Below are 16,847 nucleotides of genomic sequence, written 5' to 3'. Positions count from 1 at the left end.
GATATCCCCAAAATTTTTCTTCCTTAGTTTCTCTAGACATCTATACTGGTTGCAGGGTGCCAGGAGGTGATTCTCAAGATTCCCAGTGTAGGAAAACATTTTTTCTTTCCTGTTCACCTTTTATTATGACTCATATGAATGCTTAGTTAAGAGAAAATTGAAAACAAGGAAATTCAGCAGGCCAGTGGAGAGATGATAAGGAAGCAGCCAGGAGTTCAGATGTGAGGCTGCCGCCCCTGAGCAATAACTGGAGATGTTCATTTTCCCACCAACAGCTGCGGATGTGCAAGCCCCAAAGTAAACATTAGCACTTGGGGATATTATATGGATGTGAAGCACCATGTGTTGAGTTTCTGTGCCATGAAAAACAGTGGACCTGTTGGGTAAGCCTACTCACACAGTCAGTGACGCAAGTGCAATCTTAGACCTCAGGCCCCGAAACAAACACTTTTCCAGCAGTCTTCTAACTTTTGAACTTGGAGTGGGAAGTCCTCCTAACAGGTGGTGGCAGAGTCAGAACCTGGGACCGGGTTATTCTGTGTGTCTTTGTTTTTGTTTCCAAGTTCAGCAAAGGAAAACAACAGCTCATGTTTTCAGTCACATATTAATACATGAGAGAATAAGTAGAGCCTCCTGGTTAAAAATTCCCTCTGGATACCAGGTAAGTTTCTGAAGCTGATGAGGGTCACAGATTTACTTGAAATCAGGGCCTCAGAGCCCAGGAACTCACACTGAGTCAACATTCTGCTCTATTTAGGAGGAAGCACTTTCTCCATTGTTTGATGAAAAGTCTTCACCAAAGGGGGGAGAGAGATCAGTATCACAGTCTTGAATACAATCCTTCCTCACCCTGTATCCCTAAGCAAATTCCTTCACCGGCTTGAGTGTCTGTTTGCTCAACCATTCATGGAGTTAAAAATACCTTGATGGTGGTTAGAACAGCAAGTCACTACACAAATAAGTTTAGTGTCAACATTCATTTCAATATTAATAAAAAAAAATAATCAATGAAATTTTATCAACTTTAGTATTACTGATCTCTCCAGCATGCAGTCAAAAAATAGCCAGCCTGGTCAATAAGCCTGGTCTTAATTCCTCACAACTGGGAGAACCCCAGAAATTTGTGCTGTGCTTACATTTTATTAAGTCCCTTCTCCACTCTGTGCCTCAACTCTCTCATCCATAAAATGGATTTAGAAACACACCTACCTGGAAGAATGTTAAATATTATAGAAGCTCTATCTTTTGCTTTAGATATAGACATGTTTGTGTAACTGCAGGCTAATGTAAGTCAAGGCGTAGATATATCTAGGCAGACAAAAATATTCTTGCAGGGCAAGCAGGAGAAAGCTTATAGACTCTGGAGTTAGAAAGACTTGGACCTAGGGTCCAACTTTATCATTTATAGAAATGCCATGCTGAACAAGTTTTTAAACCTTGATATCCTTGTATATCAAATACAGAAAACAGTGGTATGTTCCAGCATAGTTGTGAGTTGATGACACTGACTATTTGTGAGTTGATGACACTGACTATTTAAGTGCCGAGCACAAAGCTGGGCACAGAATGAAACAAAAAAATAACTGCTTTGAACTTCCCAGAAGGACCTTGAATGCCAGGTGCTTTTATTATTACCAGCTTTTAAGGGAGACTGTGATGACAAAATGGAAGAGACTTGCTCATGTGTGGCTTAGAACAACTAATTTACCTATTTGATGGCCACCTAGGATCCTAATTACAGTCTTTAAATAGGATATGATGTGTAGAATGAAGTAACAACGTATATGCACGTGCAGGGATTTACCAGCACATATACACGTACATGCAGTGCATACACAGTTGCATACACATATACTTATGTAAGCACCTGTATTGAGTATACCTGCTTCTCACCTCCTCTTATTTTCTACAACCGGTAAGCATCCCCACATACCCAAAACCATTCCCTCTTCCTAATTTGGAGATAGTGTGGAAGAATGGGGGCAGGGCCCCTGACCAATACATTCGGAGGCTCAGTTTCTAACTCCAACCCTGATGGTAATGAGAGGGGCAACCCTGATGACTCACTGTTTTCCTGGGCTTTGGTTTTCTCATTTTCATATTGAAGAATTTGATATACAAAGTCTTTGAGCAAACTTTCAGTTCTGAAGCCTATGATCACTCATTATCCAAACAGCAGCATGTGTATCAAATAAAGAAACCACCATTTCAGGGTAGGCTCATGGCTGTACACCCTGCGTTGTGCAGTGGAGAAGGATAGGCCACAGGAGCTGGCTGCAGCCCCAGGGGCCCACATTCCTCCCGGATTTCTGGCCACAGGAAAGACTGGTCTCTCAGCTATGGCCCATCCCTCACAATCCAGAGCACAGTGTTCCAGGAAAGCCCTGGGGCCTGGGGGCAGGAAACCCAAAGCTGTCTTGCCCACCCCCTTCTCCCCTCTCTGCCCCTCAACAAGTCTCACGTAGCTGCTCTGGTATCAGGCAGCAGTGGTTCTCATTAAACCAAACCTCATCCTGAAACAATAGTCTTAAAAATCACACAAACAAACTCCTCCTCCCCCTTCTGATTCACATCCAGTAACTCCCAGAGTCACCCTCACTCTATCTGTTTGGGTACTGACACTGCTTTTCTCCTTCTAGATTTGCCAGCGAGACTTTATCTGCTCTTCTAATCCCCTCCATTCCTCACAGAAGGTCTGCCTCTTTGGATCCACCTCTGCTTTCTCGCTGGATACACTCCTTCCTGCCTCCAGCTCTTGATCCGCTAGGCCTGGCTCCTTCTTAGCACCGTTCTGGTTTGGTCAGATCTGTCTGCCTGAAAGCTGCACGTCCTTCCTGCTTCTCACCTGTGTGCTCAGTGCCAACTTGTCCTGCAGGCCTCCTCCTCTGGGCACCAGGTGACACCTTCCATCCCCTAATCAGTTTTCTGGACCCACCTCACGTACTCAGGCTCAGGATCCTTGGTGGGCAGGCCGTAAGTATTTACATTTTTTTTAATGCTCCCATACCTGGATTTACCAATTCTTGTTTTGGATCTTTCAAAATCCTCTCACTTTTACTATCTTCATTAACTCACTGATACCCGGATGACTGACTCTGTGGGTTCTACGCTGAATGATGGGTAGAAAAAACATGAAATGGTGTAAAAAGTGAAAAAGGTGAAAGTGTGGCAGAAACACAGGGAGGGAGTGATTCTTGGTTTCTAAGAATGAGGCTAAGTTTGGAGACATCTCCATTGTGGAAGTGACATTTAGCCTGATTTCTCATGTATGAGTAGGACTGTGGAAGTGGGGAGGAAGGAAGCACCCCAAACAAAGCAAACAACACAAGCAAAGGCCAGAGGGCAAGTGTATCTGATGTGTTGAAAGGACAAGTGGTCTAGTGTTAGACTTTGGGTAAGACAGAAGGGGTGGGAGTCATCTTAAACTCCCTATTCAGAAGTCTTCAGTTTCTTATCTCACAACTAGTTTCACTGAAGAGTTAATTTCAGAAAGAACATTTTGACCAAGTACTAACGTATCACTAAGACAGTTAATTGGGGCTGCTTCCTGGTTTCTATGGAAAAATAAAACAAACAAAAAAAACACCTGAATTGATGAAGGGAAATAATATCATTGGAAGGGTTTCAGTTAAAAGTAGGACTCCTCATCCCCAGCACTACTGACACTTGAGGCTGGATAACTTTCCGTTGCGGGGCTGTCCTGAGTGCTGCAGGGCATTTAGCAGCATTCTTGGCCTCTACCCACCACATGCCATGCCAGTTCCTCTTTTCCAAATGACAATAAAAAAAATGTCTCCAGATATGGCCAAATGTCCCAAGGGAGTGGGGCTGAGGAGTTAAAATCACCCCTGGCTGAGAACCACTGAGATAAAGAGAAAGATCATTGAGCTCTGAAGTCAGTCTCAGGTCCACATCTTGCCATGATACTAGCTATGTGATGGCGCAGATGTTACTCTTTCTGCCTCCAGCTTCCTCGTGTATAGAATGGGAAGTAACTTCTGCCTTGTAGGATCATCATGAGAACCAACAGATAAAGTACGTGAAGTGTCAGCCACAGTACTTGGCACATGGAAGGCAAGTAAGAAACACTCACAGTAACAGTGGCACCAATAAGAGTAGTGATTCTTGTTTTACTTATGATATTGTTCTTGTTGTTGTTTTTAGGAATAAAACCTCACTGAAGTTTGAAAGTTTCAACAACTAAATAAGTTCCATTTTATCAAGAAGCAAGTGTGTCCGAAGTCACTTCAGCGACCTAAGGACTATAGCATGCTTGGCTCCTCTGTCCATGGGATTCTTCAGACAACAATACTGGAGTGGGTTGCCATTTCCTTCTCCAGGGGATGTTCCTGACCCAGGGATTGAACACGCATCTCTTATTATGTCTCCTGCATTGACAGGCAGGTTCTTTACCACTAGCCCCACCTGGGAAGCCCGAGAAGAAATTATAGGGCAGGAAATGTTGCAATTACATTACAGACATCACTTGCTCTAAGAATCCTTTTACAATTCTTCAAGTCTCAATTTTGGGTCCATTCCATATTTTCCCAAAGCCTTATATACTTGGGATGTATAATTGTGTTGTGTATTTAATGTTTATTTTCACTACTAGTAGATACAAGTACACAGAAGCTTAGTTTTCTCTCATATTTACCTTAGATTCCCATCAACTAGTAGAGTGAGTCATCAATAAATAGTTATCGAAATTTCTTTTTTTGATATTTGCTACTTTCTCATGTGCTATTCTTTAACTTTTTGTTTTATATTGGAGTATAAATGAGGTCAAATGCAAGCCTAGGCAAGATCATATTGTAACAAATATGCATTCCATAAGGCACAGTGATTAGAAGTGTGGAATCAGATAGCGTGGGTTTAAATCATGCATTTACCACTTGTTAACCATGTGACTTTAGGTAAGTTAGGTAGTCTTTGTGAGCCTCATTGTTTTATTTAATAAAGGAAACAAAATAATAGTGTGTATAAGGATGCTCTGAGAATCAGTATGGCTTCTAGAGTACCGACAATGGTGAGATGTGAAGTTGGCAAATTTTATTGCTCACTGGAATAAACCATGTTTTTTCTCTAAGAAGGCACTGAACCAGAAGTGCTTTTTGCAAGATGGGCTAAACCAATTCTTCTGCAAAAAGAAAAGGAGGAAGGAAGTGGAGAGCAGAGGGGAAGGGATGGGAGGAGAGGGAGAAATGAAAAATTCTCATTTTGGTTTGATTCTGCAACTTGAGTGATTTAAGGCAATTCAACATCTGGCCTAGATGAGCAATTTAAACCAAATCAACATCTGGCAAAGAAACCAGTATCTGGAATCAGAGTGATGCCAAACCAAGGCACTATGTTTGCTCCCGGCCAACACCCGCTAAAGTGATGGAGCACAAAGGACAGGAGTCTCCAGACTTCCCAGACTGGATCAGGGAGTGCTCCACACAACCCTTTGCCTCGTGCAGACTTGAGCCAGGTACACCGACTGTGCAGGGAGTTTCCTCTGTAATGGGAGGTTACCCTGTTTCTCAGCTGAGCATCCATCCATCCCTCACGGAGGGGACGCCATGCACTCCCTCATTCACCAAATACGCACGGTGTTAACCGTCCTCCACAATAAAAGCACTGTGCTGGTTGCTGGAATATAAGAATGAAACGGCACAGGGCCTACTCTCAAAGAGTCCACAAACTCAAAAATGAGACAAATGAGACATCACACACAAACCTGTGATGTGCACAGTAATGGAGGCAAGTCTCAGACATCATGGGAGGGAGAGAAAGGACATCTTAAGTCAGCTTAGCGGAGTCAGGGAAGGCCCCCTGAGGAGATAGCCTGCCTTCAAGATGTGCAGGACAATCAGAAGTTGAACTGGTAGAGAAGAAAAACTGGGGGGAGAGGGCCAGAGACAGGAATCAGGTTGTTATTGCCTTTCAGGACAGCTGCGCTGCCAGAGCCAAGCACAGACCTGGAACCAAGTTAATACTATTTTTGTAAGCGAGAAAAATATCAGCAGCAGGAGCCTTGGCCAGAACCACCCCCAGAAAGAGCAAACAAAACTACTCCTATCTTCTGGCTGTCTGCTGGAGTACTTATAACCGGCACCTTATGTACGAAATGTCCTTTTATCTTTGATTTTTATTCCCACCAAGTCCTTCCTCCTCTTTTTCCAGAACTGGAAAAAGCAGGAGTTGAGTGGCACTTGCTTCTTTGATCTTTATCCTCCTGTTCCCAGGCTTCCCCAGAGACTGAGAGTCCAGGAGCCTTTCTCCAAAGCAGAATGTTGACTCCTTCTGCCAGTCAGAATGTAGGATCTGAGGCAGGTCACACCAGGTCAGCACTTGAAGGAACCGTAATTGTTCGGGGCTTGTGTGAGGCCTGGATGACATCCAATTCCAAAGCCAGATTCTTAACCTGACTCTTGGCAATCTCTCAGCATGGAGTTCATCTAACCAGATCTTGAGGTTGTTTCTGACCTCAACCTAAACAGAATCTTAAAGTAGGGAACCCTGCATTCCATGAAAGAGTTTTAGGGAAGGAAATATAGGGTAGAGATTCAAGGAAGGCAGATGACGTCCAGAAGCATGGGTGGGGTTCTTCTCCAACTGCCTATGCAAAGGGAAGATAATTCTCCTGGATAATAACTAAGAGAACTTCCCTTAATAAGGTTCCTACTTTGTGTCAGGCACTGTGATTCCAGAGTGAGAAAAATCAAAGGAAAATACCTCACTATTGCATGCCTGCTATGTGCCAGATGCTAAGCCATCTGCTCTAATTGTGTTCATCCTAACATATCAATGAGAAGAGCACAGCTATCTCCTACTGCAGGAGGGAAAATTCAGAAGTATGAAGAGGTATGATATTTGACTCAAGGTACACAGGTAGAGAGAATATACACATTTAAATCCAGATCTTCAAACTCCATGTTCAGACCCCTGATTATAGCGTCACAATACATCTCAAGGGTTGGTTGTCTCACACCAGTACCGTTAAGTCACAAACATGCAGGCCAGGGGAGAACAACTAAAAGGTTTGGGACATTGGCTGCTCGGTTCACTGCTGGTAATATCCAGTGCCTGGACCAGCTGTTGTTCAGTCACCACGTTGTGTCCAACTCTTTGTGACCCCATGGACTGTAGCCCAATAGGCTCCTCTATCCATGGAATTCTTTAGGCAAGAATACAGGAGTGCATCACCATTTCCTTCTCCAGTAAGCACCAGGTTTGCAAGCTTTCAATATATATCCTTAGTAACTACATGCTTGGATGGGTGAATGACTTTTTAAGACATTTGAGCGTCTTTTCTCCTCCCATCCTGAAAGGAGCATAGGCAGGCTGGGAAACAAGAGGGAATATTTGCTTCCAGGCCTCCTTTCTTTCCGAGACATTCTAACTCTAAACTGGCTATGAGGTAAAGAGGAGAGATGGAGGTAGAAGAAGGATAAAACTTGGTCAAAACTGCTAAACAGATCACCTTCCTAGGCACTCCTTAGCCACTTCTGGCCCCTAAGCTTAACCCTTTAAGAATGCAAGGTCCTGTCCTCTCTTTCTGCTTAAAAAACTTACTTTTGGAAAACAAAGGGGGAAACATTAATGTAAGTGCATTTGTGTTTTAAAAGCAACAAAAACATCTGGGCCAAAGCTTCTAAATAAACAGCTGAGAAAAGAAGAGAAACTAAAGGCAAAGCTTAGACACATTCGAATGCAGAGTTACAAAGAATAGCAAGCAGAGATAAGAAAGCCTTCCTCAGTGATCAGTGCAAAGAAATAGAGGAAAACAACAGAATGGGAAAGACTAGGGGTCTCTTCAAGGAAATTAGAGATGTCAAGGGAAAATTTCATGCAAAGATGGGCTCAATAAAGGACAGAAATGGTATGGACCTAACAGAAGCAGAAGATATTAAGAAGAAATGGCAAGAATACACAGAAGAAGAATTATACAAAAAAGATCTTCATGACCCAGAGAACCACAATGGTATAATCACTCACCTAGAGCCAGACATCCTGGAATGTGAAGTCAAGTGGGCCTTAGGAAGCATCACTATGAACAAAACTAGTGGAGGTGACAGAATTCCAGTTGAGCTATTTCAAATCCTAAAAGATGATGCTGTGAAAGTGCTACACTCAATATGCCAGCAGATTTGGAAAACTCACTTCCCTGGTGGCTCAGATGGTAAAGCGTCTGCCTACAATGTGGGAGACCTGGGTACGATCCCTGGGTTGGGAATATCCCCTGGAGTAGGAAATGGCAACCCATTCCAGTATTCTTACCTGGAAAATCCCATGGACAGAGGAGCTTGGTAGGCTACAGTTCATGGGGTTGCAAAGAGTCGGACACAACTGTGTGACTTCACTTCACTTCACTGCCTCAGCAGTGGCCACAGGACTGGAAAAGGTCAGTTTTCATTCCAATCTCAAAGAAAGGCAATGCCAAAGAATGGTCCAATTACCACACAGTTGCACTCATCTCACATGCTAGCAAAGTAGGCTTCAACAGTACATGAACCATGAACTTCCAGATGTTCAAACTGGTTTTAGAAAAGCCAGAAGAACCAGAGAACAAATTGCCAACATCCATTGGATCATTGAAAAAGCAAGAGAGTTCCAGAAAAACATATACTTCTGCTTTACTGACTATGCCAAAGCCTTTGACTGTGGATCACAACAAACTGTGGAAAAATCTGAGAGATGGGAATACCAAACCACCTTACCTGCCTCCTGAGAAATCTGTACATAGGTAAAAAGCAACAGTCAGAACTGGACATGGAACAACAGACTGGTTCCAAATTGGGAAAGGAGTACATCAAGGCTGTATATTGTCACTCTGCTTATTTAACTTATATGCAGAGTACATCATGAGAAACTCTGGGCTGGATGAAGCACAAGCTGGAATCAAGACTGCAGGGAGAAATATCAATAACCTCAGATATGCAGATGACACCACCCATATGGCAGAAAGCGAAGAAGAACTAAACAGCCTCTTGATGAAAGTGAAAGAGGAGAGTGAAAACGTTGCTTAAAGCTCAACATTCAGAAAACTAAGATCATGGCATTCGGTCCCATCACTTCATGGGAAATAGATGGGGAAACAATGGAAACAGTGACAGACTTTATTTTCTTGGGCTCCAAAATCACTGTAGGTAGTGACTGCAGCCATGAAATTAAAAGATGCTTGCTCCCTGGATGAAAAGCTATGACTAACCTAGACAGCACATTAAAAAGCAGAGACATTACTTTGCCAACAAAGGTCTGTCTAGTCAAAGCTATGGTTTTTCCAGTAGTATGGATGTGAGATGTGATAGCTGGACTATAAAGAAAGCTAAGCCCTGAAGAACTGATGCTTTTGAACTGTGGTGTTGGAGAAGACTCTTGAGAGTCCCTTGGACTGCAAGGAGATCCAACCAGTCCATCCTAAAGGAAATCAGTCCTGAATATTCTTTGGAAGGACTGATGCTGACACTGAAACTCCAACACTCTGGCCACCTGATGTGAACAGCTGACTCATCTGAAAAGACCCTGATGCTGGGAAAGATTGAAGGCGGGAGGGCAAGGGGACAACAGAGGATGAGATGGCTGGATGGCACCACTGACTTGATGGAGAGGAGTTTGAGTAAGCTCCGGGAGTTGGTGATGGACAGGGTGGCCTGGTATGCTGCAGTCCATGGGGTCGCAAAGTCAGACATGACTGAGCAACCGAACGGAAAGCTTCTAAGGGTAAAATTTCTGCCACTGACCATCTCTGGTTTGGGAAAACGTGGGGGTGCTCATTTCACAGCCCAGAATCCTCTCCATGCAGGTCAACTTAACACTCTTCGAGTGTCTTCAAGTACTAGGTGGCACACAGGGCACAGCCTCCTCTCCTAGAGGGGACAGTGAGCCCTGGGCAGAAGTGAGAAGGCATGTCTGGGTCTGTTCCTTAGGGAGGTCTAGGAAACTGACAAGGGAACCAGAGTTCTGAATGTTCCCAGATGTAGCCCTCTTTCTTTCAGCATGTGGTGGTCCAGGTCAAGTGCTTGTCTCCTGGGTGCGGGAGGATGACTGAGACTGTTGCCCCAGGATAACTGAAAATGCTTGATGGAGGAGGCTTCCCTTGCCTCAAGCAGGACATGAGAGGTCAGGATTACCAGGATATAGGAACACTCCATGTCTGTCTAGACCACAAGTTCTCTTTGTGCCTGTTCTTAGAAACCAAAATCATCCAATCAAAAGCACACACTGTCCATATTAAAAAGGGAAGGAAACACCCTCACCTATAATCAATATTTTCCAATGCACATACTTGTTACTATTTCTCAGGCACTGTGTTAAATTCTGAACACATAAAGATAAATAAAACAGGCATGTTTGTAGATACCTCTTCTGCTCTGAAACTCCAGAGACCATGTGGAAGACTAGACACTGCTTAATAATCTTCTGTGTAAGGAAACATTAACTTTCACTCTACAGCTTAGGACCATGTTGTCTTATTCTTGACTTAATAGGACTATATTCATTTAATCAGTCTGTCAAGCGCCTGTGAGAACCAGAAATAGAGCTGAGCATAGGTTATACAGGATGAATAATACAATGCCCATGCCTTCAAGGAGTTTACAGTCTAGTGGGAAAGAGTAGCAGATAAAATAGCAATTACAAAACAATGATTTCTTCCATAGGGGTAGGTAAAAGTGATGGAAGAAAGACAGCTTAGAGAATTTAGGTATAAATGGAAGAGTCACCCATGGAAGGCTACACAGAGGATAGAGCATCTAAGATGGTCTTCAACTTAGAGTAGAAGTTAGCTAGTGGCAAAGTGGAGGACGAGTTATCCCCAGGCAGAGAAATACATGAGCAAAGACATGGAAATAGAAATGCAAAGACAGAGGTCTGAGAGTACAGTTTGATGTAAGCATTTGATAGATAACTTTTGACTGTAATATGAAGTATTGACTAAAATATTTTTCAAAGTTTTTTGATGGTAATCCATAGTAAGAAGTTCACTTTCATTATGGAGCAGTATACACATGCAGATATATAAAATTACAGTGGAAACATATGTTCTACAAAAAAGTGCTCCTCTGGTCAGTCCATTCTGTTCTGAAGATCTAATGGTCATGATTTCCTAAATTGATCTCAAGAAGTTTGAAGCATAATTTAAAAAGGAACACTGTTAGAAAGAAAGGCTAGGGGAAAAAACAAATTTGTCTACAGTTGAAGTAAGAAATATTGAGAATATGAAAAATCCACCTCCCCACCAAAAAAAAAAAAACTGCAATGAGAATGAAGAAGTGGAAAGAGTCATCACACTTTAGGGTAAACTCTGCCTCACTGTCTGCCTTCCACTGAAGGATGAAACCTTGTGTTTTTTTAAAAAAATTCACTGTTCCCTAGCACCATGCTTGGGACATACCAAATGTTTGATGGTTCTTTGATGAATGAATAAATGAATACAAGAATGCCAGGTTGTAGATTTATTTAAAAGATGAAATCAGGAATATACCCAAGTCACTGGACATAGGATATAAGCCAAATATATTATGAAAATAAAATTAGACTTGCAAGGGCTTTGGAGTATGGGTAGAAAAAAGTAGTACAGGTAAGTACACCTTTGTCATAGATGTTAGTTGGAAGTTAACATATCTCTATCAAGTTTTCAGTAAACCAAACAGCCATCCGGGTATTTATTTATATCATTTTTCTATTAGTTTGTATGGGTAAACTGATAAAATTACAAATGAATTCTACAGTTGATGAAAAGTTCTATAACTCTACACATATACCTAACTGTAAAAAGGCTTTTTCTCTAACTTGAATCACTAGCTCTCAATCTTGGCTTTAAAAATAGAAAAGCAGTGTCTTCGGTCCTAGAGAGTGACTGGACTTAGTGCTGGTGGTGACATGGAGAAAGAGATTACCTAGTCCTCCTGCATGAGCATCAATTAGTGAGGCTGCCACCGCAATTCCAGGAGGAAGGCCAAGGTCCTTTGCTGCCTCTGGTGTGAGCCCACTTCCAAGAGAAGCTCCAGGAGGCAGCACTTGGTTTCCTGGGTAGACAGGAGGAAAAATAAACACCTGTCAGTTTGAGAAACACAAAAGCAAATAGAGAGTTTTCTTAAGAGAACCTCTTGGCCCCTCCCCTCTCCTCTGCCTTTTCTCAACTTCATGAAGATAGAAACCATGCAGTTACAGAGAGTCCTTGTGCTCATTTGGCGACTTAGGTGTATGAGCTTGCTTCCCATAGGTCATGCTCTAGAGTGCTTAACAAAGCCAAGAGCTCTAAGGCATCTTTCAAATCAGAGAAAGATTCCATTCATGGGAAATTTCAAAAGATACAAATACAGTGGCCTCTTGAAGACAAGGTTGAAATGTTCAAACTGTTCCAAACATGCTTCCTAACATAGCAGCCGTACCAGCATATGTTATACACGCAAACACACATAACTCCCACATCCATACATACTCCCTGATTAACATATATTCCCAAGAAGTTAAGAAAATTTGCTTATGTAGTTGCTTCCTGTCAGAAGATAAATAAGGGAATTATTTTGTTCCAATAAAGAATTTCATAGAAGTTCATCTCAGTTAGGAATGAGAGCCCAGCTTAAACCTTGCAGACTTCACAAGGCTGCTACTTGCACAATCACAGAATACAATTTGAATGGTGTTCTTTGGAGTTGTGCAATGCACTGACCCTGATATTTCAAGTGACCTTGAATTCCTGCAGTCAGCCAGGCCTTCAGTTAAGAATTTATTGATTGTCTTGCTTTGTGTGGGCGCCACAGCACTGTAAAAGGCAGTCCTTGCCCCCAACCTAGTTAGGGAGAAGAGATCAGGACACAGACAACCACGCAATCAGGAGAATGAAGTGATCCATCTGCTCCCAGGTGTTTAGCAGAGGCTGGGTGGCCCCCGCCTCCCACCAGCCCTGTTCAGCCAAAGAATTTATAGTAACTATTTCTGTAAAATAAGGAGGGTACAGAGCAGAACCTCTATATATGCTAAGATCTTTCTGAACCTTAAGGCTCTAAGATTCTGAATGGGTGCCATTTGCTCAGTGCTAAGATTCCCACCACTTGTTAATTGTTTCATGGAGTTCCAGGGATGAACAGAGGCACTTCAGGACTCCTGGGGATAGAGGAGAGAGTGGGAATTAGAAGGAGGCAGAGGGTGAACGGCTCACCAATGTCCTGTAACCAAAAACAGAGCACCTCTACAATACCAGTTTGTATCCATTTTTCAAATTTTCTCCAATTTGGAAAAAGTTTAGCTAAGAAAAGAAAACAGGAGAAGACTGAACCCACTGCATGGCTTCCACAGCTTCACTGTCCAGTATGGGAGTCACTAGGCGTATGTGGGTGGAACATCTGAAATGTGGCTGGAGTAACTAAGGTGCTAAATTAATTTTATCTGAATTAATTTCCATTTCAATTTCAAAACTGATACTCAATTCAATTACTGAAAAACTTTTAAGTACCTTTGGAACAACTACCACAAATCGATTTTTCAACATTAATTCAAGGAATCTAAGTCAAGTATTCACAGTGAAAATTTAGAGTCTGAATTGAGAGGAACTAAGTAGAAAATACACATCAGATGGCAAAGATTTTGTATGAGGACATGAATGTAAAATATCTCATTAATGTTTAGATCAATTATATATTAAAATGATGTTTTGGATATGGTAGGTAAAATAAAACTTATTATAATTAATCTCACCTATGTCTTTTTACTTTAAAGTGCTACTGGAAAACGTTAAATTTCAGGGCTTCCCTAGGGGCCCAGTGGTAAAGAATCCACCTGCCAATGCAGGGGACATGGGTTCCATCCCTGATCAGGAGGATCCCATATGCCTCGGAGCAGCTAGGTCCGGGTGCCACAACTATTGAGCCTGCACTCTAGAGTCTGCGAGCTGCAGCTGCTAAGCTCACGTGTCACAACTACTAAGGCCCTCACGCCCTAGAGCCTATGTTCTTCAACAGGAGAAGTCACTGCAATGGGAAGCCCATGCACCACAGCTAGAGAGCAGCCCCAACTCGCCACAACTAGAGAAAAGGCCACACGACAACGAAGACACAGCACAGCCAAAAGTAAAAAAAATAATAATAATAATAAATAAATATTTATTTTTTTAAAAATTACACGTAAATTTTTGATTTCACATGTGGCTCATATTATATTTCTATCAGACAGCACTGGACCAGAGGATAAGGCCCAGATACTCAAATGATGGGTTGGGGGGCCCAGAGAATCTCTACTCTGCTTTGAATGCACAGCCAGCAGAAACCTGGAGGAAAGCAACACCCTTGACTGTGGACAGTCTGGCTCTGGACACTGTCTCCATCATGTCACTGTGTCTAGTATCCAGCACATACCAAACAACATTCCCATTCACTGAGCACTTCTATGCTGGGGACCATCCTAAGGATACACCACACATTCTCTCACTTCATTGTCACAGAAACCCTATGTTCCTGTGGGAACATTCCCTATGTGGGTACTATTCTAACTTGTCCCCATTGCACAGACAAATGGGGAAAATCAACTTTATGAATGGAAAGTAAATTTACCACAATCACACGACTTACAGTGCTAGAACACGGGCATGTATTCCAATCTGATGGATACCAACCCTGTGCTCCTGTTCTTTACATTTCAGTGCAGCTTCTAAGTGAAGGAAGGGATCAAGAGAAGTATTTGTAGGACAAACATTACATGTGTTTAAAAAGTGGTCCATGTAGAAATCATGTGCTCTATATTCAGATTTCTTTTTAAAGGGTGAATTTTCCTAGGAAGGTCAAAATGGGAACTTCTATTCATCCCCAACCCCCACAAACACAAAGCCTGTAATTTTCAATGAAAAAAAAAAAAGGTTCAGAAAAGAAAAAGGGTTAGCTGGGTGGGGTACACTTCCAAGCCTTTTGGAAGTAATTTAGGAAGGAACGTCGGCTGATGAGATGCAGAGGGAGCCCCGGGCTTGCAGTCAAAAGGTCTGGATTCAAATGACATGCTGGAGGAGTATAAGTAGACTTCCCAGTAGAGGCAGCATTTTGAGCAAAGGCCAAGAAAGAGAGGAGACCACCAACAGGGCTGAGTAAGCTGGTATAGAAGCTGGGGGGCCCTAGCAGTGGGTGGAGGAGGCTGATAAGGTTGGAGAGGTACATACGGACATCCAGATGAAGGTGTCTCAATATATCACAAAGATCGCCGTAAGTTTCTGAAAGAGCATTAAGCCTGGGAGTGAGGTGAATTAATGTTCGCTTTTGCATGCGTGTGTGAAGCATAAGTGTTTTACAAGATTGTGTCAGTTTCAGGTATACAGCAAAGTGATTTGGTTAAATACATATGTATATATATGTTTTTTTCCACTCTTTTTCATTATAGTTTATTACAAGATATTGCAAAACCTGTATGCAGGTCAAAAACAGAACAGTTAGAACCAGACATGGGACAACGGACTGGTTCAAAATTGGGAAAGGAGTACGTCAAGGCTGTATATTGCCACCCTGCTTATTTATCTTATCTGCAGAGTACATCATGTGAAATGATGGGCTGGATGAAGCAAAAGCTGGAATCAACACTGAAGGGAGAAATATCAACAACCTCAGATATGCAGATGACACCACCCTTATGGCAGAAAGCAAAGAGGAACTAAAGAGCCTCTTGATGAAAGTGAAAGAGGAGAGTGAAAAAGCTGGCTTAAAACTCAACATTCAGAAAACTAAAATCATGGCATCTGGTCCCATCACTTCATGGAAATAGATGGGGAAACAATGGAAACAGTGACATACTTTATTTTGGGGGGCTCCAAAATCACTGCAGATGGTGACTGCAGCCACAAAAATGAAAAGATCCTTGCTCCTTGGAAGAAAAGCTATGACAACCCTAGACAGTGTATTAAAAAGCAGAGACATTACTTTGCTAACAAAGGTCCGTCTAGTCAAAGCTATGGTTTTTCCAGTAGTCATGTATGGATTTGAGAATTGGGTCATAAAGAAGGCTAAGTGCCTAAAAATTGATGCTTTTGAACTGTGGTGTTGGAGAAGACTCTTGAGAGTCCCTTGGACTGCAAGGAGATCCAACCGGTCAATCCTAAACGAAATCAGTCCTGAATTTTCATTGGAAGGACTGATGTTGAAGCTCCAACACTTTGGCCACCTGATGTGAAGAGCCAACTCACTGGTAAAGATCCTGATGCTGGGAAAGATTGAAGGCAGGAGGAGAAGGGGATGACAGAGGATGAGATGGTTGGATGACATCACCAACTCAATGGACATGAGTTTGAACAAGCTCCACGAGTTGGTGATAGGGAAGCCTGGCGTGCTGCAGTCTGTGGGGTTGCAAAGAAACAGACATGATTGAGCAACTGAACAACAACAACAACAAGATACTGAACACAGTACCCAGACTCCAAGCTGAAGCTCCAATACTTTGGCCACGTGATGTGAAGAGCCAACTCATTGGAAAAGACCCTGATGCTGCAAAAGGTTGAGGGCAGGAAGAGAAAGGGGCGACAAAGGATGAGATGGGTGGACGGCATCACCAACTCAATGGATATGAGTTTAAGCAAACTCCAGGAGATAGTGCACAGGGAAGCCAGGCATGCTGCAATCCATGGGGTCGCAAAGAGTTGAATGTGACTCAGTGACTGAAAAACAACCACCCAGACTCAGAGACATGAATTTGCATCTTTTTAAAGATCTCTCTGGCAGTGAACAGAATGATGTAAGGAAAAACAGTAGTGAAGCTCTCTCAGTAACCAGAGGATAGAGAAGGGCATTTATTAAGGTTACTGGCAAGTGAGATGCAGAAACAGAGGCAGATATGAGAGATTTTGTGGAGTGAGAAATGGTGGGAGGTCTGGTAGATAGGGAGCCACCACC

General features: G+C 42.6%; 1 protein-coding gene across 10 annotated transcripts in view; it reads right to left on the bottom strand.

Moving 5' to 3' along the window:
• The window catches only part of FGGY (FGGY carbohydrate kinase domain containing), a 483,924-nt gene that overhangs the window by 225,306 nt on the left and 241,771 nt on the right, over positions 1 to 16,847 (bottom strand). For all 10 annotated transcript variants that reach the window (XM_043461161.1, XM_043461164.1, XM_043461163.1 and 7 more), the window contains one exon: positions 11,883 to 12,011. In XM_043461161.1, the coding sequence (XP_043317096.1) occupies positions 11,883 to 12,011 (129 nt within the window). The remainder of the gene's footprint in view (positions 1 to 11,882; positions 12,012 to 16,847) is intronic.

Source organism: Cervus canadensis, chromosome 2 (genome assembly GCF_019320065.1).
Source record: "Cervus canadensis isolate Bull #8, Minnesota chromosome 2, ASM1932006v1, whole genome shotgun sequence".
Lineage (NCBI taxonomy): Eukaryota > Metazoa > Chordata > Mammalia > Artiodactyla > Cervidae > Cervus > Cervus canadensis.
The sequence above is the reverse complement of the archived record's forward strand: the minus strand, read 5'-3'. Positions and strand labels throughout refer to the sequence as shown.